General features: G+C 40.6%; 4 protein-coding genes across 7 annotated transcripts; 2 read left to right on the forward strand and 2 right to left on the reverse strand.

Moving 5' to 3' along the window:
• The first annotated feature begins 369 nt into the window (after positions 1-369).
• On the forward strand, positions 370-6,628 carry agpat9l (1-acylglycerol-3-phosphate O-acyltransferase 9, like). Of its 2 annotated transcripts, none has more exons than XM_083978398.1 (14): positions 370-396; positions 795-1,008; positions 1,105-1,168; positions 2,431-2,582; positions 2,666-2,811; positions 3,115-3,189; positions 3,294-3,383; positions 3,475-3,568; positions 3,675-3,790; positions 4,106-4,161; positions 4,361-4,446; positions 4,553-4,681; positions 4,818-4,897; positions 5,819-6,628. In XM_083978398.1, exons 2-14 carry the CDS (start codon positions 865-867, stop codon positions 5,925-5,927), a joined length of 1,341 nt encoding a protein of 446 aa, XP_083834524.1. In that variant the 5' UTR covers positions 370-396; positions 795-864; the 3' UTR covers positions 5,928-6,628. The 2 variants fall into 2 exon arrangements, with proteins under 2 accessions (XP_083834524.1, XP_083834523.1); XM_083978397.1 differs by having other exon boundaries at positions 373-401.
• A 2,137-nt stretch (positions 6,629-8,765) lies between these two features.
• On the reverse strand, positions 8,766-10,107 carry myl7 (myosin, light chain 7, regulatory; the record flags this gene model as incomplete). Its single annotated transcript, XM_083978433.1, has 6 exons — positions 8,766-8,870; positions 8,957-9,005; positions 9,117-9,195; positions 9,274-9,378; positions 9,520-9,595; positions 9,982-10,107. The coding sequence occupies 6 exons, from the start codon at positions 10,105-10,107 to the stop codon at positions 8,766-8,768; spliced, it is 540 nt and encodes a 179-aa protein (XP_083834559.1).
• Positions 10,108-11,626: 1,519 nt separating this feature from the next.
• gck (glucokinase (hexokinase 4)) lies at positions 11,627-15,789 on the reverse strand (the record flags this gene model as incomplete). 2 transcript variants are annotated; one of them, XM_083979984.1, is made up of 10 exons in its annotated part: positions 15,689-15,789; positions 15,077-15,239; positions 14,814-14,989; positions 14,562-14,681; positions 14,367-14,462; positions 14,144-14,243; positions 13,850-14,033; positions 13,041-13,196; positions 12,196-12,429; positions 11,627-11,774 (listed from the first exon to the last, which is right to left on the reverse strand). In XM_083979984.1, exons 1-10 carry the CDS (start codon positions 15,770-15,772, stop codon positions 11,627-11,629), a joined length of 1,461 nt encoding a protein of 486 aa, XP_083836110.1. In that variant the 5' UTR covers positions 15,773-15,789. The 2 variants fall into 2 exon arrangements, with proteins under 2 accessions (XP_083836110.1, XP_083836111.1); XM_083979985.1 differs by having other exon boundaries at positions 14,814-14,968; positions 15,689-15,787.
• A 4,339-nt stretch (positions 15,790-20,128) lies between these two features.
• Positions 20,129-24,637, forward strand: ykt6 (YKT6 v-SNARE homolog). 2 transcript variants are annotated; one of them, XM_083978294.1, is made up of 8 exons: positions 20,129-20,181; positions 20,760-20,948; positions 21,136-21,218; positions 21,753-21,853; positions 21,949-22,053; positions 22,186-22,251; positions 22,515-22,616; positions 22,741-24,637. In XM_083978294.1, exons 2-8 carry the CDS (start codon positions 20,845-20,847, stop codon positions 22,774-22,776), a joined length of 597 nt encoding a protein of 198 aa, XP_083834420.1. In that variant the 5' UTR covers positions 20,129-20,181; positions 20,760-20,844; the 3' UTR covers positions 22,777-24,637. The 2 variants fall into 2 exon arrangements, with proteins under 2 accessions (XP_083834420.1, XP_083834419.1); XM_083978293.1 differs by having other exon boundaries at positions 20,165-20,364.
• The last annotated feature ends 663 nt before the right edge of the window (positions 24,638-25,300 follow it).

Below are 25,300 nucleotides of genomic sequence, written 5' to 3' on the forward strand. Positions count from 1 at the left end.
GATCTCTGTCAACATGGGACTCAAACCCACAACCTTCAGATAGTCATATTGTACAGAGCTAACTACACAGACACTTGATCATCTCAATGTCAATGAGTTAATATTTCTGTAGGCAGCCTATAGGTCAAAGTAATGGAGTTTTAGTTCAACATGCTTCCTACTCATGGAGTTTGACCAAGTATTTTAAGTAGGAAGTTCACCAAGTATTTTCCACATCAAACAGCTGTGTTGATTCGTGCTGGAGTCACTGGGTCCACGTGTCTGCAGTTCCCTCTGTATCCACGAGGGACGCTGCTGGATTCACCTCTGTGAACTTTGTTCCAGTAGTAAACGGGCGTGTTTTCTCTCATTTGGGTTTCTCCTGAGGAAGTGAGGACATGGACTGACGTTTGACAGGTGAGGTGAGTCGGTGCAGCTCGGTTTCAGAGTCGCTCGTATTGCAGACAACTAAAAAGAAATAATGCGGCTTTTATTGCATCGGTTCTAGTCTTATTATTGGACGGCTCTCTCATAGTTTGGTTATTCATGGATTTGTTTATGTTGGCAGGAGCGCGAGTGGTTGGATCGTCTCTGTTCTGTGCTCTGTGTTAGTGTGTTAGTGCACTGTGACCTGTGGAGGCTTCACTCTTCACTCTCATCAACTGCAGTGGTTTATTTACATTAGTTTGCTCCCTTTGTCATTGTGTCTGTGTTGACCTTCAGAGGCTGACAGATAGCCTTACACCGGGAGGATCGATGTTTGTTTGTATTGACAGTAGTGAAAGCAAAGCATATTTTCTTTGCACTACATCAAGGAATACACTTCATCTGAGCCACAGGGCTGCTGCACTCCCATAGTAGGCTACTCAGGGAATAAGGTGGAAGATGGAGGACTTCTGGTCAGGGGCTCTCTGGGCTCTGAAGGTCTGGCTGTACCTCATCGTGTCTCTCATCATGATCCCAGCCATGTTTGGCTTCTCTCTGGGCATCTCTGAGACCTACATGACCATCCTGGTCAAAACCTTAGAGGTAGTGTCATTCACATTATTCGTACAGTTTTCTTCCCAACTAAATAATCATCTGTTCTGTTGGTTGTGGATGTCTAATTTCTGTCCTCCTCTACAGTGGGCCACCCTGAAGATACAGAAAGCAAGCGCAGATGAACAACTGAAAGCCTCTGCATCCAGTGGTGAGTAGATAGATAGATAGATAGATAGATAGATAGATAGATAGATAGATAGATAGATAGATAGATAGATAGATAGATAGATAGATAGATAGATAGATAGGAAGGATCTTGTCATATCCTTTATTGTGTAATATGTGAAATACAGGGTTTAGCATCACCCTTGTTGAGCTGTATGTAATACTGGATTTCACAAGACACTTAACTACACATCTGGGTTGGGCGGCATGTTGCAATGATATCACAAGGTTTTAAAAGGGTATTTGATTCTCAAAAATTGCTAACAGGATAATAGCACCATGACCTCACAGAGAGGGTTTTTTATTTTATATCCAGCTTCAGGTTTTATCCCTCTGCTGTCTCTGTATAGCGCCAGGTTTTCAGGTTAGTAGGCTATGAGAAGTTTTTATTGGAGGCCACAAGGTGAAGTTGCTCTGCAAACGCTGCCTATCTCACAAGACGCAATTACACAACCCTTTATCAGCCACTCGGCTTGTGCGGTGGTGATATCGCCTGGTGGAGCACATCAAAATGTAAGTCATGTTAGCAAAATGTGGCCTCTGAAAAGTTCAGATTATGTCAGTGTTACATTCTTAAATGTGGAGGACGAATACAAGAAAGTGCTTCATAAGAGAGATAAGAGGGGCTGCGTTCAAAAAATGTTGACTGTATATTGAATGCCGCGTTTGTTACCCCAGGTTTTGGACTTTGCCCACTGAGTTGTCAGATAATATAAGTTTAAGTGTTCTGAGACCTGTTGGGTGGACATTGTTAGATTGCAGGCGTTGCAGCCTACATTACTTCATACTGCTCTCTGGATGCTCAGCTCATTGTGCTATTGTGACGTATTTCAGGTCAAAGGTTAGATGAGTCGTTAAGCTTTGTCTGTTCTTGGAAAGTTTCTGCTAAAAAACATTCATGAAATAATATACCATCTCCATCTGATCTCTGATCAGTGCCTGTATGTACATAATGTAAGATTTACAGGTTTTTTTGTACCAAATTAAAAGCTTTATTGACAGCTTTTCAAGAACAACACTAGGATTTATAAGCATACATGTATACTTTAATAATATCTACTGTATATTATATGCTTTTATATATGTCTGTACACATACACTATGACACTGAATGAACTTTGCTTTGTCCTCTGGTGACTCAAAGCATTTTGTCTTCTAACCAGATTGTTTTGCAGATAATGATTCTTATCAGATCCAGTTGGAATCTGTTACTGAGTGTATGTGTGTCTGTGCCTGTGTCTATAGCAAGTCTCATCCAGAGGGAAGATGGCTCTATGGAGAAAGAGTTAGAGGAACTTAGACGCAGTCGGCCCAAACCACCAGTGGGTGGTGATTTCACACTGAGTGACTGTTTTTATTTCTCACGGAAAGGAATTGAGAGCATTGTAGAGGATGAGGTATGTCACAATTTGTTATGTTAATGGTAATAAGTGATTTTGTGAAGTGATCTAGTTTCATTGTTTTCTTTGTTTAATTCAAGGTGACTCAGCGGTTCTCCTCGGAGGAGCTGGTGTCCTGGAACTTACTCACACGCACCAACAACGATTTCCAGTACATCAGTCTCAGATTGACACTGCTTTACGGCTTCGGCATCATTGTGAGATACTGCATCCTCGCTCCGCTCAGGTAAACCAGCTGACTGTAACAGTAAATAGGGTTATGGTCAGTTAGCTACAGTAGTTAGGCCTGAGATTAAAACATACTGAGTAATGCAAGGCATGGAAGATCTAGGAAGTAATTAATGTCATGAAAATATCATAAAAATACAAAAATGAAATTTTTTTTTACACCAAAAACTGTGAATTTGGCTCTGCCTATAAAGTAAACTGTAATAACCCAACACCAAACCATGCATCTAGTATTTCTTAGTGGTTGAGCTTCCATTGTTTTTGTTTAAAAAGTGAAAACTGAGCGTGTTCCTCTCTCCAGGATATTACTGGCCTGCATTGGCTTGAGCTGGCTCGTAATAGGAACATCTACAGTTGGATTACTTCCAAATTCAAGGTGACCAGAAAATATGACTTATCCAAAAAAGAATCACTCTGTGCACCTCATGTATGTTGTTTTCATGCTGAAACCACCGTGCTTGTGCTCATGTCACTCTTCAGAATCAAGTCTTGGCTGAGTGAATGGGTCCATGTCATGTGCTACAGAATCTGTGCTCGTGGACTCTCTGCTACTATCTGCTATCAGAACAGGTGAACCCACCCACCAAGAACCTAAATAACAACAACCAGGAAAAGCTTGATCTCCTGATTTTTGACTTTTATGTAACTTCTCCCACCGCAGGGAAAATAAACCCCAGAAAGGAGGAATCTGTGTCGCCAATCACACCTCTCCTATTGACATTGTGATCCTCTGCAATGACGGATGTTATGCTATGGTATGCAAGATGCTTTTTTAAAAATCATATTATTTGAATATTATGTAACAGGTCAGCGTTCACCCAGTATCATGATGTGCTGTTAAAGTATCAAATGTGTTGTCAGGTGGGTCAGGTGCACGGGGGCCTGATGGGAGTTGTTCAGAGAGCCATGGTGAGGTCCTGTCCTCACGTCTGGTTTGAGAGAGCAGAGATGAAAGATCGCCACCTAGTGACCAAAAGGTTGGTTTTGTCTTTACTCTAACCTCAGTACATCTTTTCATGCTTGTCATTGCACGTCTCTCTCGCCTGTGTTTTCTCCCCTGGCACTAAGAGAGCTTGGTGTTTTCCTGGCAAGAAAACTCTCCTAGAGTTTCTGTAGCTCCAAACAAGAACGGATATGTTTTGGAAATTTGCTACTGCACAGTGACTCACACATCTCACATCTTCTTACCAAAACAGATGTTCCAAATGTTTGATGAATTGTCCTGAATGTGAAAAAAAAGACACTTCAAAGGTGAAGGAAATGTTTCCATTAGCTCTTTGTGTTGCTTCCAGGTTGAAGGATCATGTGAATGACAAGACGAAGCTTCCCATATTAATATTTCCAGAGGGTAAGTTGTTATCCACACCTCTCCGATGTTTGTCTTGGTATCATCAAAGATAAGAGTCAGCGACCGCTGTTATTTTAGCTCAGTGCCTGGTGGCAGTTTGACCACTGAGCGGTGACGAATGAGCTGCCACTTCATGTGGGTTTGGACAAAGCTCACACAGCTCAGTCCCCTTTAATCTCCCAGTGTATGGTTTTTACAGGAACCTGTGTCAACAACACGTCCGTCATGATGTTTAAAAAGGGAAGTTTTGAAATTGGATCGACCATATATCCAGTAGCCATTAAGGTACAGCCTTCCCTATTTCTCTTTTAGGTCTTTTTCCAGCATGTGACTCATGTATTACTGTTCCTCACTGCACTATTATATATTTGATATTTTTTTTACTCTTTAGTATGACCCAAAGTTTGGAGATGCTTTCTGGAACAGTTCCAAGTACAGCATGGTCAATTACCTGCTGAGGATGATGACCAGCTGGGCCCTTGTCTGTAATGTGTGGTACCTGCCGGCCATGCACCAGCAGGTGTGTATGTGACATGTGACATGTGCTGAAGCGCGTGAGCACGTGCATGCATAAGCCCACGTGTACAGTACAGCCCACAGAGTTGACACAGAGACACATGTCTCACTGAGATTGTTTTTCTTTTTTTAATTGTCAGGAGGGGGAGGATGCTGTCCAGTTTGCCAACCGAGTGAAGTCAGCCATCGCTCACCAGGGAGGACTGGTGGATCTGCAGTGGTAAGACCTCTACTCCTTGATTGGACCATTCTTATAAGGGTCGTTAAAGCGGGTGAGAGAACTTCGATTTTGAGTTTCCAACAGAAGGCTGATGTTTTAAAACCACAGACGAGTCCATGTTGCAATATCAGACATGCAAATCATCAAAAAAGTTTATATATACGTATATATATATTATCCCTTACATACTGTATATATGCAAAATGCAAAATGAGTCACAGTGTCCCAAATCTCAAATTGGTATCAATGTAAAGAGGAGAAAATACGCTTTAAAATGATACCCTAGTCAAAATCATACATTGGATGGTTTTCAAGATATGGCCATTTGAATTATGGTCTTCCACTCCCTTTTTCCGATTGAAAACCTGAGAAAATTGCATTTAAACAATATGGAACGTCTCTGATTTAAAGGCCAGCGGACTCTGGCGTCTGTTCATGTACCACATGATTACACACACCCTACGGTCCCTTGTTGTCATTTAGGCACCATGACCCTTGGGAAGCAGAGAATCTAACAATTCACATGCTGTTTACAGCTCGTCTCTATCATAAACGGTTCAGAAGTTATTTAATGTTGTGCTCGTCTAGAGGGTTAAAAGTTGCAAGTCAACTTTAATCGTCATTTACGTGCCTTTTCTCAATTATCTGGAATATGAAACTTTGGGAGATTGTTTTTGAATGTCATTTCTTTGAAATTAGCAAAAAAAAACATTATTTTTTTATTTTTTTATTGGTTTTCCACGTTATCAGCTGATTATCTAAAAATAGAACCTTGCGACTTCCGACTCATTTCGCCAGAGCGGGTCACATATATATATAAATGTGAAATATTAACATCGATCATATAGTTTATTGGCACATGGTTTGAATGATCAGCACCACTCTCAGCTTGTCCCTGTCTACACCTGGCTGCTTCTGCAGGGACGGAGGCCTGAAGAGGGCAAAGGTGAAGGACACGTTCAAAGAGCAGCAGCAGAAGATGTACAGCAGCATGGTGGTGGGAGACGACAGCGGCAGCAACAGTGACTGAGATCCACCCGACCCAGCCGGGTTCACCAGACGAACCCTTTGTCCCACTTGTGGAGGATTTAGACTGAAAACAGGCCTCACTCTCCTCCAGCCTGTTCCTGATATATCACCGACAGCACTGCCAGGTGGACTTAAATGAGCACTGTGAAAAACGTTGGTACAGCTAAAACGAGGAGAATCTCGGTGATTAACAGAAAACCCAAGTGCAATATTGACCTTTATGAGAAACAGAGTAACTGTGAAAAGGGAAAGCTCTTTGTTTTTATTGCTGCTTTAAGATATCTACTGCTGGGATTGAATATTAATGCTGAGAATATGCCTTGAATGAAATGTGTGATCGCAGACAAGCTGCCGGGCAGACAAACTGGATTCTTTGAATGTCTCTATCCTCACAGTCAGCTGTCGATGTGTTTTTTAAAATAAATCTTAGTTTATAAACTGAATTCCCATGATGTGATTTTTCAAGAGCAAAATTAACTTAGACACCTTGATACACTGTACCATGTTATTAAGAGTAACATACAAAAAAAGAAACTTAATCATGATTAAGTTTATCATAATTCAAGCATTTAAACATGGGTTTCATGTATTCAAAGACTCCCATTGATAGACATAGCTTATTTTTTCATACTTCAAGAACAGAAACTGCTTTGAGGGTTTGAGGCTTTGGCATTCAGTACATGACGATGTTGTGTGTAAGAGCCCAGTTCATTTTAATGTCCACTTGAGACGTGACGTCCTCAAAGGAGAGCACACAGTCGAGACTTTTTGGATTTCTCTGCACTGGATGGTCTTCCTGAGCCGTTGTCATCACTCATTCCAGTTGCCGCCGGCGCCGGATCTCCTTCATTGACTTCTTGAAACAGATTAAACAAGAATGATATGAGATTGACTCACTGTAACTGTGTGAACATGTCAACACAATCCTGATATTTCTTTTTCTTTTGAATGGTCGGTGATCTCACCTTCATCTTCAGTCATCTCTGCTTGATCCTTTGGCTCTGTGTTGTCCTGCGCATCCTGTTGTAACAAAACAATCACAACAAATGACTAATTGTCATTGGCGGCTTCCAATCCATGAGTGTTGACTTGATGACAATACATACCCGTGCCGTGTGAAGTCTGATCAACTTGCTCTTTTGTTCCTGATATCTGCAAATATCATGAAAAGTGAGAAGACGTTTACATCTTAAGTTCAGCTGAGACTCATTTATTTACAGCACCAATGTGTCACAGCTTTTTTCCCCTAAAATGTGACTTCCTGCCTCTTCCCGGCCAGGAGAAACAAATGGTAGAGTGAAATATTTACGAGCCAGATTAGTGGCCTCACATCTGTTTCCCCCCTTTTGCACAGTTCACATGACAAACAGGTTGCTGTTGATTCAATCAGGCCCTGTTTAAAGGAGGCTGCTTTTATCTCCCAGCAATAAAACCCAATAAAGCTGCTCAGTCACAAATCATCCACAGTTTTACTCCAGTGAAAACAATGTCCTCTCCATTCAGAGTCCCACAACCTGTTTTGTGTTTTGTTTTCTGTGATTTTGAGTTGAACTGGTTAGTTAGTTTTCATTATTATTGCATGGGCTTTGGTTGTTGAGTAGACAAGATCAACCTGCACTGCTATTGTCTGTCTGCTCATCAAGCAAAAATGGTGAAGTCATATAACCATTTCAAACAAAAACATGATGTATTGTGGTGAACACTGACAACAAATCGATAATCTTTCACTAAGTAAATACAGTGATCAATACCAACCGTTGCAGATAGGAGTCTGCCATCTTGTTGGCAGGTCTGGGTGGCTTCTTCCCTCCAGTCGGCGTCTTTGTCGTGTTTGCGTCCACTTGAACATTCCCCCTGCCTGGAGCTCCAGATGCTGCAGGCGTTTCCATCTCTGTCAGCTGAACCACAGATTTCAGAGATCAGGATTTAAACTCACACTCATTTGGATGCAACTTCTGCTGCTGCTGCTGCTGCTGCTGCTGCTGCTGCAAACCTGCTGAGAGAGGAGCCTTGCCTCGCAGACGTCCACACACTCCTTGTCTTTTTGTTCACCGGCTGTTTTCTGGGTGAGCAGGGAAATGTGGCTGTGGAGTTTATGGGGATATTTGTTGTTGTATCCGTGGCAACAGTGTCCCCAAAAGAATGGAACAGCAGTGAGGCCTCTGAATGAATGTGATGGATCCACCGTCCACTTTACTTTACTTTACTTTAGCCTACTTCACTCACTTTACTTTACTTTACTTTACTTTGATTTAAACATTTAAATACAAATTTTCATTGTAAGCAGGCTAGACAAGCTGTCTTGACAGTCATCATTATTATTATGGTTACATTACAACAAATAGCAGGATTTTCATATTATTCTAAACATTTATTTGCTGACCTTTTCAGTGTGCAATGTTCAGGTATATCTTTTAGGATTAAAGCAATCATCAGAGAAGCTTTTTTTTACCAACACTTTATTCTCATAGCATACAAACAAATAAGTCAGAACTGCAGCATTTGTATAACCATTGAATGAATCATATATTCCACAATTATACCAGCAGACATTGATATTTATGAATGATAACCCTGGTCATTCTCAGCCTGTCCCGGTAGTTTAATTTAATTTAATTTAATTTAATTTAATTTAATTTAATTTAATTTAATTTAATTTAATTTAATTTAGTTTAGTTTATTTGATAGGGACAATGCAGGTCAACATAGTAACACTTCCACTCGTTACAAACAAGTCAATGACTTGATGTTCTGCATACAGAGATTATAGCTAATGCTAGTTTCCAACTCCCGTCCCTAGGTGACCTGTATGACCTGAACACACAGAAAACTGTCCGTCTTAGGATTCTTCCTTCTCGTCTCCATGTGTGATGATGTAGCAGAGCGACTTGTAGTCGATGTTTCCAGTTGGGTCGATGGGAGCCAGAGCGAAGGCCTGTTCCACCTAGAGGTTTATGAGGTGACAATTAAAGTGTTGAAAATGACTAACCCAAGGAATATTTTGAAAGTCACTCGAGAGGAAATACAAACCTCCTCTGCTGAGAATTTGTCAGCTTGGTTCATCAATAATCTCTTGAACCTGGATAAAGAAGAGAGGAAGAAAAGATAAATTAGATACCATGTTGTGCCTCATGAGGAAAATACATTATAATGTAGTCTTTTAATGTTTTTCAAATAAAATTGGTCTTACTCATCCTTATTGACAAAGCCCGTCCCATTGGGATCAAAAAGTTTGAAGGCAGCAAGTATGGTGTCTTCAGGATCGGTACCTGAAGGAAAACAAACACATCATCATCTGAAAACCTGCCATAAAACGGATCTAAAAGATTTATTTGACAAGCGCTCACCATTGAGTTTCTCCCCAAAAAGAGTCAGGAACACGGTGAAGTTGATTGGGCCCTTTCCCTCGTTCAGCATCCCATCCAACTCCTCGTCATTGACATTAAGCTTCCCTGTTACACACACACACACAAACACAAACACACACACAACAAATAAACAATTCAAAAGAGCAGGTTACATCAGAAATATTTTAGGTATCTGTTTATGAATAAATCAAATAGATATAGAGTTAATGGTCAATAAGACAATACCCAGCTGTCCATACGTCTCCCTCAAGTCTTGTTTTTTGATAACACCGTCTCTGTCTTGGTCAATGCAGCCAAAAGCCTGCAGGATAAAGCACAAACACAAGTTCTCACCGTTGCTGGTATGGGCTGTTTTCATCTGAACAGTTCAGTACTAATATTTTTCTATACCCAGGAGTAATAATATAACTTGAACTAAAGGCTGTTTTTTTCTCTCTCTCTCTTTTCGTTCTTAGGGTTAGGGTTAGGTGCATCAGATCATTACAGTAGCATTAGTCATCATTGCTGGAAAGTTGAAAAGTTGAGGATCTAATGAATGAAGCTCAAAATTCATTAACATTTTTCACTTTTCACTCGTGCAGTTCATCGTAAGACCTTTCCTATCATTACCCAACAGAGATTAACTTAAGCTTCCCCCATACATGTCCATGAAGACATGTTTTCACAGGGAACAGTCCTTTACTCTACCTCCTTGAACTCCTGAATCTGGGACTGCTCGAACATGGAGAAGACATTGGAGCAAGACTTCTGTCCTCCCCTCTGTCTCTTATTGGATGCTTTCTTACTTGCCTGAGAAGATGAACACAAACTCATTCAGTTTACATGCTGATGTATATTTTTTTTTACTGCAAGCTCATGTTTTGGATACTGCTGCACATAAGTAAATAAATTGGTCAGAAGTACAGTATATATACAATGCTTTTTTCATGTATAAATACCTACATACAAACAATAAGAATAAAACTAAATCATCTGGCAGGTTTACTTTTCAAATCATCTCTGAAAATAAGAAGAGTAGAAATGCTGACACTCACCATGTCTGAGCGATCGTATGTGGACTCCCAGCCGAGGTGTGATGCTGGGGTGGGTTTTATGTATGACACATCTTATCTTCTACCATCCTATAATAGACCGTGGTGGGCAGCTCAGTCCCTTACATGGCCAGGGCTGCTCTCTGTGTGTCACTAAAGGGACCTGATAAGAGGTGAAGCAGCCAGGATTCCTCTGAGCTGGAAAATAGAGATATGAGGAGCAGGAAAGGAAAGAGGAGACAGGGGAGAGTGACCTCTGATGTTTAACAGTCACTCCACCAAATTAAGTTACTCTTCAGTGGTCAGATTTAGTGTTTTGTTAAGACTTCAGAAATAATACTGTGTGATGCAGCCCAGAAAACCTTGAACTGAATATAACAACTTCCTGCAGCAAATATTTAATTAAAATGTCGTAAACAAATGTTACCATCTTAATCTTATTGCTTGTAATCTTAATTATTGGTGTGATATTTTATTGAAAGCGCAACATGTCATATAAACCTTTGGATGTAAAAGAAGTAAGATTTTACATTCATTATGTGTTTTAATGACTGTTTCTCCTCCCTGGACAGTGTGTTAAACCCACTCAATTTCCATTTCCATTTCCATTTTAGCTATGATATAAAATCAGTCACAATTTGCAATAAAAAGGCACAATAATGCAAATCTACAGCTGTTTAGTTTAATCAAATTATTTTATATACAGTTTATATACTTATTCACATCCAAAGCACATTTTATCATACACATGCACCAGCTAACACACACAGAGTTGTAAACATAAAATTTAAATATGTAAAATACCATAAAAACATGTCAAACAGGAATTACTCCACAACAAAACAATGGATTTGATGTAGTCATGCTGTAGTTCACAGTAGCATTTACAAAACAAATCCTTGTGTTGCACATCAACCAGTTTGCTCTGGTTTATTATCATTATTATTATTAATACATCAGCCATTTTTGAAATGGATCAGTCCATACCCAAGCACTATCAACAGGCAGGGAGCACAAAGAGCATGTGTTTCGGGTACAACATTACACCAGTGTGTAAAGTTCAGAAACAATGTAACTGCTACAGGTTGGTCCAGTAAATACAGTCTATATTACAAGGTGTTTGCTGCTTTCTTGTCTGTACATCCTCCATCCATGAGTGTCCCCTCCACTGACACACACTCCTCAGATCCTGAAAACGGCCTGAGCTGCACGTCTGTAACGTGCCGTCTGTGTTCTCAGATCAGAGTTCAGGCTTTCTCCACCGTTGTCCTGCAGGTAGACAGCTGAGTGCACGGCTCCCTTTATTGTGTCAGCATGCGTGCTGCCATCTTACAGGCCACAGCTGAGATAAGGGCCGCCCCACGGCCGCTCCCTTCTTCCGACTGGATGAAGGTGATCTCGCAGTGAGGCGTCAGGTCCTGGACGATTTTGTGGAACCTGTCACGGAAACTGAGACGGAGAAAACGACATGTTCAGTGTTTATAATCAGTCAGATCTTCCTCTGTCTCACCTCCTTTTTCACTTCCTTCTCCACTGTTTAGGCATCTAGTTGTCTAATTGCTTTGCTCAAATGAATTGGACCCTGTGAGTTCTTTAGGATGCAAACAAGTGGTCCCACTACATAATTGTTGAATATAGATGTATGCCTGCTAATTATTCTGATTCGATCCATTTACTGTTAATAATGTGTCTGATAGCTGACTTTCTGCTGCTTGTGTCTTTGTTTGTTGTTTGAGGAAGTGCTCTTTGTAAAGCCATGCTGTCTTCATTTAGCCATGAGGAACAGACATTACTGTGTATTGAGAAAAACTTTTGTCTTCAAATCTAATCATTACACATTAAAGAGTATTCAGAAAACTAAGATATTCACCATGGGTGCAGCTTGTAGACAGATCCATCAACACCCACTGTGATCTTCAGGGCTTCCTCGCTGCGTCTCTCCCGCATTAGGTTAATGACGCCAGCGAGCCCTGACCCGCACAAGTGAGCAGAGCGAGTGGAAACACTCTCGCAGACCAGACGCACAATGTCGCAGTCCAGCTCTGAAGGCAGAACTCCCAGTGATGACAGGATATTGTAGATTTGTTTCCTGTCCCCAGTGTCACTGTTGAAACATAGCAGAAAAAAAAGAAATAAAAAAACCTGTTAAAATCTTTTTTCCTTTTTGCTCGTAATTTAAATATTGCATGCAAAATACAAATAATTAAGATTTTACTCTATTCCTAATCAACACAGTTCTGTAACCTTAAAGCAGAAGTAAGCGATCCAGTCGTTTTTGGCTAACTTGGTTCAGTTAGCATCGGCTGACAAGGATCTATTGGCTGCACACACAGCCCTTCACGTTGTTCTCTCTCCTCATTGGATAAAGCTTGTAGGATACAAGGAAGTATAGGAAGGAAGTTTTCTCCTCGGCTTACAGCAGAGCAGAGTGACTGACAGACCCGTGTTTCGGACCAATCACTCTATATAAGTGACTGCCGTCGGAAGATATAACTATTTAAGACTTATATTAACACAAATATTCCGCTTACTTCTGCTTTAATGTATGGGCTTATGCCACCCAATAGAGTTGACCTAATAATGTGTTTTTCTATGCTTGTTCCTTCTGCACTTATTGTCTGTATGGAATAATAAAGTTCCATCTTGTATCTATTCTGTTTTGTTTGTATGTATCTGCCTAGAGCTGGTGTAATATTAAAATTCATTGGTGCTCACCTCTCCACCTGTGAGACGTAGCGTGTCTCAAAGCTGCCACGTGTCTTCAGCAGCTCTGAGGCTTCACCGTTGAACAGCAGGTCTTCATTCACCAGCTTAATCAGCAAAAGCCTGACCAGCTCGCCCATATACTTCCCACTGATCATCTTCTCGAATCTATTAGGAGGACAAGTACCAGAGAGACAGGTCCCTTTAAAAACAGAGAGATATTGATAGGGAGGGGGGGGGGGGGGTTGTGTGGGGGGAATTAGCTCAAAAGAATTGAAATGATGAAACAGGAAGAACAAGTGCGTCACACAACATATGAGCAAACAGCAGGGCAGAGCATGAGGACAGCTACGTCAGTGCTTAAGAGGCTGGATGAGACTGGGCTCAGCAGTTGTCTATGTGAAGGGACTGCCAGTGTAAAAGGCAAACAGCCATTAGGCCGACAGGTGCTATGACAAGCGGCAGAGAGAGATCATTAATCTGACACCCCCCCACCCGCTGATGTATGAGGACTCTGGCCATTTACAAACAACTTAAACAAAAACTGCAGGTAGCCAAGCAACCACAGGTGAGAGTCAGGTGAGTATCGCCACAGAAGGATGATTAATTCAGAATAACAGTAGGAGATCAAGGGAAGGAGGGAGGGAGTGTGTGACATCTTAAATTAAAGTCCACGACGTAGCACTTTGATCTTAGACAGCACATGACTAACGCTCCTCATGTGTGCATGATGGAAATGGAAGATGTGCAAGGATGTGTGACATGTGGATTGAGAATTTGAATGGATGTTTGTAGCCGACTGTGAGCACCCTTTCACTTACAGCTGCTGTCCGGGGTTAATCGAGGTCTCATCCACCACTCTGTCGTACTCCAGTCTGAACTCCTCCAGCTCCCCGTTGTCCCCGAACGCCCCCCACTCTGTGTTTACACACATTCGTCCCTCCTCTCCTTCTACCAACTCTACAGTTCTCATCTCCTCCATGTAACATGCGTTACAGCCAGTACCTGGGCAGAAAAGCAGAGATTCAGATCTTAGATTGTTGGGGCGAGTGCACACATGAGCATATTTGATATTACTAGCACATGAAAATGTGTGAGTGTACACAGCCTCTTACCAACAATCATCCCAACTTCACAGCTGCGATCTTCATAGTAGCAGGAGATCATGGTGGCCACTGTGTCATTCACCATGGCAACCACATCCATCTCAAATTCCTGCAGGAGATCATCCACATCATAATGAAACTACATCCACCTCCACTTAAACAGGTGTTAAATACCTGCCAGGGTTTGTTCATTGTTATTATGACAAATGCATCGTAATGAGACAGAACTCACCCCTCGTCTCTTGATGGCGTCTCGGAGTAAACCCACAATATTGTTCCCTTCTGCCCCAGACGCCTTGAAGCCTTTGGTCCAGTTAAGCAGGATACCCTGTGCAAAGATAAAGCTGAATATATCTGGCAAATAAAGTGAATCAAAGACAATATTTTTTGTTGGGGGAGAAAAGAAGATGGAAATATGATTTCCTACCTTGTCAATGTCCTCATGCCGTACTGGAAAGGAGAAGGTAAAACCCAGAGGAAGCTTTTTGTGCTTGATATGGTGCTTGTCCAAAAAGTCCGACATACATTCTGCTATGTAGTCAAATAGCTGCAAAGAGAGAGGATATAAAATGTGGGAAAACGCACAATAATTAGAGTTAATGTCACTCTGACAGGTCAAAAGTCAACTATAAATAACTGATGATAGGAAAAGCAACACTTGTTGATGGTTGTTACTGACCATTTCAGCTGTTCCTGTCATTGCATCTTCGGGAATAGAGTACATTTGGTTCTTGGTCTTCACCTTCCAGTTCCTCTCTTCATCCTCACCCACTATGACCAGCATCACACGGAAGTTTGTCCCTCCTAAGTCCAGAGCCAGGAAATCGCCTACCTCTGTCGAAACACACATCACATCTGAATGCACGCACCAGTGTACCTGTCCTAGTGAGGAGGATCAGATTACATATACGTCACATCTGCATGGATGTACTAGTAGCCTACCTGATCCCTCAGGGGTGGAGCAGACGTAAGTTGGAAGCATTTTGACACTGGCCTCCTTGTGCGTCTCTAAACGTAGCCCTCTGTCCATTTCACGCTGCATCCTCTTCATGATTTCTTTTAGCTCTTCCTTATTCAGCCTGAACTCTGACAGGATCTGTTCAACCTGCAACCAGAAGACAGAGGAGCAGGTCAGGAGCTGCACAGCAGAGATATGAACTTTCCTTAATTTGACACTGTATAAACTGGACAAAACGTTAGTGAACCGTGATGTGAAAGCAAAAAAGGAATTAGAGCAGATACAAGCAAGATGCTACAAAAAGAACAAGAGAAACACACAGATTTATAGTAGAAAGCATTGCAATTAGGTGGAATAGACTCAAGGCATTGCTGCAGGTCAAACGTGCAATTGTATTTTCAATAAAGTACAGAACAAAGTATCTGAATATCTAATGCAATCATAGAGATTTTCTGTGTGGAGAAGTCTGTGTGTGAAGACTGGTGTAATTTCTCAGAGCAGTTGAATGGGGTAAAAACACAATTTCATGTGTAAAAAAAAGTCTACAAGGTCTTATCTAATCACTGGAAACAAACAAACAAACAAAAAATTCTTACCATGAGGATTTTATCAACCACAGAGCTGTAGCTACAAGGCATCGTCACTTTCTGGTTACAGAGCTGAGAGCTGACACACGGCATCTTCAACTAAATGAGCTTCTGCGTGTGTTTCTAGGCTTGAGGTGAGTGTGTGTCCACCCTGTGTGTGTGCAGAGTCAGTGAAGTGTGAGCGTCTCTGAATGAGAACTTCAGCTGTTTTTATGCTCAGGTGAAGTGGGCTGGATGCATCAGACGTAAATGCCCACCCCTTCTCAACATCACCCCATCTGGCAATGTAGGTTCACACACACACACACACACACACACGCACACACACACACACACACACACACACACACACACACACACATGAATACAGCCTCTACACGAAGTTAAAAAAAAAAAAGAAAGAAAAGGAAAAAAAAAAGCCCCAAATCTGTGTGACCTAATTTCTAAAAGTTAGAAAGATTTGGATGGATATGTATAAGGATATATAGGCTACGCTGTTGTTTTCAGACACATTCTTCTTTTTATTCCTATATTTATACGCATCAGTAATCACTTTTGACAAGGTTCAATAATTACATTTGCTGTGTTGTCCTTTTCCTTTAAGTCTGTATGCAGTAAGTCCACGTTTAACTGGCTGTATAATTTTCAACCAAATACCAAGGTTGAAAAATTTAAACAAAGCCCTCACTCCTACTGTTCAATTTTGTTTAAGCCTGAATGCACAGTTTTGAGAAGATATACACTTTTTCTTTCAAGAATAAATCACATTGTCACAATCATTTCATGAGAAAAGGTAAAAAAATATATATATATATCCCAAATTTATGGGCAACCGTTTATATATTCACATTTAATTTGGAATGCCTTTGCAAATATTGATAATTAAACCTATCATAAAATATCTGAACCTTATTCTGATCAATGTGTTGAGAAAGGTGCCTGCATTGTTCATCTTTCATTCAAAAAACTAGGTTATAATAATTACTGTGATTTACTTGTGTCAAGGATTGAAGACCCATCACTCTATACTGATATATGAACCACCTTAGATGACCTTTTGACCTAGCATAAAAGACTTATTCTTTTATTGTCTTTATTTATGTGGCAAGTTGTGACCTGTGACCTAGAACTAACTGACTGACACGTTACAGCTCACCAACAGGAACAATCAAATAAATCTCAGCATGAGCCCTGTAATTTGAACTCATGTTTTATTTAGAGGAACAACGTGCTGTGCCACAGGGCTGCTCAATGTGGGTACCTCAGAGGTTTGAGAGTGTTACGCATATATTTGTAAATTTAGAAACATGTCTAAAATTAGCAACAGCGAGGGATGAAAGACCTCCAAAACTAACAATAGTATACTGCAGGTGAAGGACTCCTGCACTTATCAGCTCCAGTCGTTCACCTGACCTGAGGTCAGAGCTTTTTTTAGCTCTGACCTCTGACTGTGAGGAAACTGTGACCCTCTCCCCCACTGCCCTAGAGGTAGGATTTCAAAGTAAAGTTAAAGTGACACTGACCTAAAGACAAACACATTTACTGTGTATGATTTGTACCTTCAGTAACTGGATATATGGTTTTAATATCTTAAAAGTCAACTTAAGTGACTTCAACTTAGTAAATTATTTTCAAAAAGACCAAAGAGGTGCTTTATTGAATCTATATTATACAAATACTCATAAAAAGAGAACATTTACCATTAAAAACCATTAACATTCTGGATGTCCTGTCCATTATGTCATACACATTTCAACAAAGTATAATTTGGCATACAGCGTTTGGTGTGTTTAAAAAAGTTTGGGATGTATGCTCCATAGAATTAAGTTCTGTGAATACTATGTGTTTGAAAATTCTTGTAAATGTAAAATGAGAATGTGATTTAAGGCAACTTTGCACATACAGTATATCGTTTATAGTTTCATGTGTCAAAGTGTATGGTATGATGACTCAGATGTTATACATGTGAGAGTATGCAGGAAGTTATGACATTTTAAAGATTATAATCATGAGGAAAAACAAACCCACGCACGCACGCACGCACGCACACACACACACACACACACACACACACACACACACACACACACACACACACACACACACACACACACACACACGAGTTGAATGTGTGCCAAGTGCTTGTCAATAGCTGATTATCTGGTTAATTTAACCTACTGGCTTGTTTGCACAGAGTCCTGCCTGATGGATTTCCAGTCAGCCAGCTGTTTCTCACTGAGCCAACATGTTACTCGAATGCAGGAAAAAGAAATGTTAAAATCTGAGGGATTGTGGTATATTACCTCATACATGTACATCAAGGAATTTGTATCACAGCTCATTTGCTGCAGCGCATGAATTGATTCACAGAGGTTAGCCTGATGAAGTGAAAGGCCTTTGCCTCAAAAGCTGATGGAACATTTGTTGCAGCCATTTTTGATAAATTATAAAACTGTTTTTTTTACTGCTTATTTGCTGACTGACTTGCATTTACAATGTCAGTACATCTTTTAAAGTGACCTTGAACTTCATGAGATCCATGCTGCAGCCATGGGCCAACACTACAGATCTACATCCTACTGTACCCTCAGTAACTCAATTTTATATGTCTATTACAAACTAGTTACCGTTTACCCACTTATTCACTTATTATTATTATTCAGATAGATAGATAGATAGATAGATAGATAGATAGATAGATAGATAGATAGATAGATAGATAGATAGATAGATAGATAGATAGATAGATAGATAGATAGATAGATAGATAAAACTTAAACTAAACTTTTGTTTGTTTGTTTTACCTTGTCCATCTTAGGAGGATTAAGTCCTAAGAGTCCTGCCAACCATCAGTGCCCTTCAGTGGGAGTTCACTCTTTCTTCCAGTCCCTGCTGTTACAATATTTCAACTCCGAACCACTGATATATTCCCGACACGTCTGACCTGCAACATGTTCGGCTGCACACATCCGCAAAAATGTTTTTCAAAGTCTAGGTGAACAGCACGACGGAGATGTTATGAGGAATTTCCTTTCCTTCGTTAAATGCAGATGTTGTAATTGACTCTGTTAAGGTTTCATCTTCGTTCATTGCATTTGTTATCATTCCTAAAGTCATGAAAAACATTACGGATTCATCTTCACTGCAGCATAAACTTCCCAGTGTCAAAAAGGTGTCCCAGTCTTCATCCTGGTGGCTGCGGGTCTTATTAATCCGAATGTCTGAACTGATTTCCCCCCAGCTCCAACAGGAAAGTCCCTAATTCTCCATCCAGATCTTCGTTCCGTTAACTTTCAAGCCAACAAAAAGCATCAAAAAAAATATCGAGACAACCTCCAGTTAAATGCTGAGCCTCCTGCTGAGATTCTCACATTTTCAGGAAATTGAGGAACCCAAATTATGCCGGAAAAGAAACTCTTTCTTTCCACCTGCAAGGTGTAAGATAGGTGGCCCGACAACAGATGCACCTTAGGCTTAGCCGTTGCCATGCCAAAACGATTTCAATGTGTTGCCTTGGAAATGAATTACAGACACTCTTCTGCCATGGAAAACACTCACCACCCGAGTTAAGTGGCCGTCTGAAATTGTTAAATGGAGCAGGATTACCAAAGAAAACATCAGTTGAGGGCGGCATGTTTTTGTAGACAAAACAGTTGGAGGACTGGCATGACCTCCCCCCACTTTTAGGAATAATAATAATAATAATAATAATAATAATAATAATAATAATAATAATAATAATAATAATAATAATAATAATAATAGGCTATGTTTTTTTAATAAATTATACTGCCGTTATGTTTTAATGCTCGGTTGCGCTAAAATATGGCGAGGAAAACTACAAAAAAGCAAAAAGCAAAACTCACCCAAAATTGAGAACAAATAGCCTAGGCCCACACATCTGTACCTGTTGGAGGAAAAAGTATACATGTAGACCATTCTCAAGTTTGTCCTAAAATCATAACATTTATTGTAGTTTAGTTTTACATTTATTTAGTTTAGTTATGGACTCAACAAGAACAATGTCGCGAAAAGTGGGAGAAATGGACTAGCCTATGTAGGTAGGTAGCCTAGACTGTGTAGAAGGACTACCACACTGATAATAAAGCAGGAACAAACTGTAAACATGGCAATCCATATGATTTCTAATATATATTATATATATTAGCCTATATCTATGTTCTTTTCTGGTGTTTGTTTTGATTTGCTTATCCTTTCCATTTTTTTCTCCTCTCCTTCTCTATAAAGAAAATATCAAGAAAGAAAGAAAGAAAGAAAGAAAGAAAGAAAGAAAGAAAGAAAGAAAATTAAAAAAAACTCGTGTCAAATGTATCTCTCTGTCTGCCCGGGCTTTAATACTTTACATTGCGTAAATACCTCACTACCGTGGCCGTGTCTTATTATTTTACCTCGTCGAACAGGAACTGTGAATACAAAGGCGTGTGTGTGTTTGTTTCCGCCCGAGCCGATATCCCGTTGGACCGCTAGAGGATCGTGACGTGGTGATTGGTCACTAAAAACTGCTTCTCGATAATTAGCAAGTTAGCCCGAAACTACACCGCGTTTAGCTCTCCCGACGTCTTTCGTGAATACTCGGGGGTTTTTAAGTTTATGTGGAATAGGAAGTTTATTCGTTATTCGGTTTTTTTTAACAGGACTCAAACTGTTTGTTGCCGATTTGTCTGGTAAGTTAAGTTAGCTCGAGGGCCTCACGGAGACCGGGGATAACATCTGCAGCTAACAGTGTTTTGACTTGATTTCAGCGGCGTAAACAAGTTTTAAAACTCATTTTACTTCATTGTCAGTATGTTGTAGGTTTGTACCGGTCGCTGACAATTCAACCAGTCGATTTCACAAGGATATAATAACATAGTTTAGCCGGGAGTGGCTAACAGTAGCCACCCGGTTAGCCTGTTAGCTCAAAACAAGGCGGCTGCTTTCACTTGTCACAGTTTGTGTTTCACTCAAGTTTCTGTAGCCGCTTTGTGTATACTTAGCACGGGGGCTAATGTGGTGGCTGAGCTGGATACGGGATAATGCTCTCATCATGTGATTGTGCTCGTGTCATCCTCTAAATTAGATCATCATAGACCGTGAGTACGTCTGACTGACTGACTGACTGGCTGGCTGGCTGACTGATCCATCTGAACAAACCCGGCGGCAGCATGAAGCTCTACAGCCTCAGCATCCACCACAAAGGAGCGACCAAAGCCAACCTCCTTAAATCGGCCTACGACCTGTCTTCCTTCAGCTTCTTTCAGCGCTCCAGGTGCGTCTGACTGATGATGATCACCACACACACATAATAATGACTCACGTTTTTTTTCTTCTTTGGCTCGTATGTTGTTATCTATTTACAGTGAAACTGGTGGCATATCAGGTGTTTTTTTGACTATTGATAGATGATATAAATTCCCACCCCCAGTGACGCCATTGTTTTGGTTTGTTTTGTCCAGTGTTCAGGAGTTCATGACCTTCACCAGTGCCTTGATTGTTGAACGAACTACACAAGGAAGCCGTGCCTCTGTCAAAGAACAAGGTAAAAACTGAGCAGGTTCAGTTCTTAATTTCAGTAGAAGCTGACTTTACCCAGATTGACTCGAATTATAAACTGGAAATCTGGGTGGGGTCAGTCTAGCTTCTCTCATCGGAGGTAATAAAACATCACTCCAACTGAATAGTAAACAAGCCAAGTCGCTCTTCCTCTAGGTGTTTCCCCCTCTGACATATACTGTGGGTGTAACAGTTTCACTATCTCTCGTTGCCTACTCTATTGGACAGTTGACACTTAATGATGTATTTCAAAGGAAAGAAGGATGAAACTGTATTTTTCCTATTGTCATTTAACATAAGATTCAATTATGTTTGCCATTAATCAAGGCAAATGTTTCCATCTCCCTCATATTGGTTCATATAATACAATCATGTCACTTAAGCCCTCAGGCTGAATTATCACAATGACATATGAAGCTTGTGTTGAAGGGAAAGTACAGCCAGTATGCAGTGAACTCTCCTGTACCATGATGAAACCAGGAAGTGCAATCTCAAAATACGTGGTTTCTCTTTCTCTCAGAGTACCTGTGCCATGTGTATGTGAGAAATGACAACCTGGGAGCCGTGGTCATCGCAGATACCGAGTACCCACAGAGAGTCTGTTTCACATTGCTGGACAAGGTGGGTGCAGAAAGATGTAGATGCATATATATGTGAATAAAGATGCACATTTTTATGTCAACTTCAGTATTGAGATCGAGGTCTGTTTTTCTCAGGTATTAGAGGACTTCTCCAAGCAGGTCGACAGTATAGACTGGCCCTCTGGTAATCCTGAAACCATAAACTACAAAGCCCTAGATGTTCACCTAGCGAAATACCAGGTCAGTGAGTAATCTGTTTTTTATCAGAAAGTACATCAAAGGAGAGCCCTGATAGCATATGACTTGACTGTCATAGCAGCCTGAGAGCAATACAGGTGTATGTGATGGCTTGTTTTGTTTTTTTCCCTCCAGAACCCCAGAGAAGCAGATGCAATGACCAAAGTGCAGGCAGAGCTGGACGAGACAAAGATAATTTTGGTAAAACCTCTCCCTAATCACAAACATAAAACACAATGCACAATACTCACTTAAGTAGATGCATTTGAAGATTTTCTTTGGTGTTCAGTTATAGCTGAACATGTGTGATTGATTGTTAAACTAAAAAAAATGTTTTTTCGCTGCAACTACCACTAAGTTGTTACTATACGTGCCTTAAACATTATGTAACATTATTTAATGAAATCAAATCATAATCTTTACACTGAACCCTACTTGATAAAGAAATATTTTATTTTCTGCAGCACAACACCATGGAGAGTTTGTTGGAAAGAGGAGAGAAACTTGATGATCTTGTGGCGAAGTCAGAGCACCTGGGAAACCAGTCCAAAGCCTTCTACAAGACTGTGAGTACCGACGGCATGTCTTGCCAACACTGGACTGTAACTCCTCTCAATAACACTGCATAGAAAAACTGTTGGCTAACTGTGTTAAAATGTGTGTGTGTGTGTTCATGTTAACCTCCTGCAGGCACGGAAACAGAACTCGTGCTGTGAAATCATGTGATGTCGCTGCCTCGTCCATCGCGGACACACCTGTCTCTGCCTTTCTGCTTGTCCTACATCTCCCATCATGCACCAGTCACCAGCTCTCAAAACAAATGACAGGACTGACACTGTCTAATCCGACCGGGATCGCACCGGATTGTGACTGATGGGGGCTGAAGGAGCGATGGGGTTTGGTCAGAGGAAGAAGTAACCTTTGAATTATTTTTAACCTTTCAAATGGTAATCATCTGTGCGGTGTTTCAATACCAGCTGAGGACATAATAGTGTGACGTTGTGTATTGGTGATGTGTTACCTTCAACAACCATTTAATGTTCTTCAGATTGAATCAAATCTTAATAGTTTGGTTTCAGATCTTTCTTTTTGTTTTGTTTGTTTTGAAAGAGTATTAACCACGGTTGTGCTTCTGCTTCGAGGCAACTCTGACAATCTCACAGTCCGATCTTGTGAATTCTTACAGTGTGTCACTGTTATGGTTCAGTTCTCTGAAACTCCCAACTGTTTTTCTTGCTGGTATAATGTTCATGTCCACTAGAGGGCACTGTGTATTTACCATATTGTTCCATTGAGCCTCAGTGATGAGGTCAATTTAAAAACTAATGTAAGCCAAGACAGCTTAGCGGCTGCTTGGAGATGTGATATCAAAATCTCAAAGAATTTTACATTGATTTTCCTTTTTTTTTTTTTTTTTCTTTCTTTTTTAAAATATCTTTGCTATACTGGATTGAGTTACATGATTTCTTCTGATTATCTCATAGTGTTTAATGAAATCTTAAACATTCCCACGTTGGGTGATTGTGTGATTGTGTTATTGTGTGACGATGCATCTTAAAGCTGATGAGAGGTTGAAGATTAGGTGTAAAATGTAGAGAGATGTTTCACCGTAGACGCAGCCTTATTGCAGTGTGGCTATAACTGTGTCCTGTGTCAAGCGTCATGTCACCTTCATGAGCAGGACAGGATCTGTAAATTATTCTTTTACTGCGCACCGTAGCCATGCTTTTCACTCATGTAGCCAACACAACACTTAAAAAAAACAGGTTTTTCGGGTTCGGTAGCTCGCTCGGACCTCTGCTGTCCAGAACAGGTCCGTACATCACAAACCTGTGGTCACTGACACTTTTAACCATCTTGAAGCACTCTGGTCTCTTAGTTTGTGCTTGTCAAGGTTCCCTTGGCACGATTGAACAAACGTATTGCATGATGTCCCAGTCTTATTTTAACACACTCCTCAGCTGACATCTTTTTCTTGTCTCGTCTTTTTTTTTTTTTTACCGTGAGCACTTTTTGCTTTGTGTTTAGTGCTGACTGGGTAGAAATTTCTGTCTTCAGGAACTGCTGATCAGTTTAAGATGACGAGATGCCTTCGGTTGTGTATTTTAAGATGTTTCTCTGCTCTTTCTGCCGTGCGCGAGTGTATGATTTGCTGATATACAACATCTGCAGGCTGCATTGATGTTGAGTGCCTGTGTGTGTGTGTGTGTGTGTGTGGGGTAGTGTGTGTGCGTGAGATCAGAATTTGCTCTTTCTGCTTTTACAGTGTAAACATTTGTGCAATATCTCTGCAGACTGTTGTCTCTCTTTAAAGCAGAGAGAATAAATGGAAATCTTTCCCATAAAGAACAGTAATTGACGTTTGTATTATGGTTCTTCTTATGACTAACTCCCATGTGAAACTTGTCCAGGGTTGTTTCTGAGATATTGTTTTGATTTCTTTAAAAAAAAAAATCCATTTAATGTGCTGAAATTGAATCTGTCAAATTTCTGAAGTTATGCTGTAGCCATTTTGCAGGTCAGGCCTCACTGACCAGTGTGAAACAGTCTGCATTAAACGTTTTCATCCAGATGTGGTCTGCGAATTTTAAGAGTTCAATTAATAAACTTTTTTTCCAAGTGTATTAACAGTTTTGAAACACTTGTTGACTCTTTACAGTGATCTTGCTTAGATAAACAGAAAAAATGACTTCCGGTGTGACCTGTCTTCATTGTTTTTTAGGTAATTAAAGGAGATATCAGTGAAATGTTTTTGTTAATATAAGTCCTAATTAGTCATATTTTCCGTCAGCAATCACTTACATAGAGTGTTTCGACCGGAACACGAGTCTCTCCGTCACTCTGCTCTGCTGTAACCCGAGGAGAAAACATTTCTTCTGGGATACAAGTGTTATCCAATCAGGAGGCAGAACGGCATGAAGGGCTGTGTGTGCAGCCAAGGGATGCGCGTGAATGTGGTGACGTAGCACGAGGACCAATTGATGCCTGACAAGGGCGGGGGCTGCTAACTCATGGTGCGTTCAAAGAAACTCGTACTTTGTGTTTTTCCTTCCTGTGAAGTCATACCAGTTCGATCTGGTACGAGTTCACGGGTCGGAAGTTACGAGTGGCCGTTATAGGGAACTTTCACAGACAACAGGATGGTAAAAACACGAGCTACGGGTTACCTGGAACGCTACCAAGTCGTAGTTGTGACTTGAAGCTGTAACTTACGGTTTCAAAAGCCTGCCTTGAACGCAGCATTAGCCGA

The sequence above is a fragment of the Trachurus trachurus genome (genome assembly GCF_905171665.1).
Source record: "Trachurus trachurus genome assembly, chromosome: 9".
Lineage (NCBI taxonomy): Eukaryota > Metazoa > Chordata > Actinopteri > Carangiformes > Carangidae > Trachurus > Trachurus trachurus.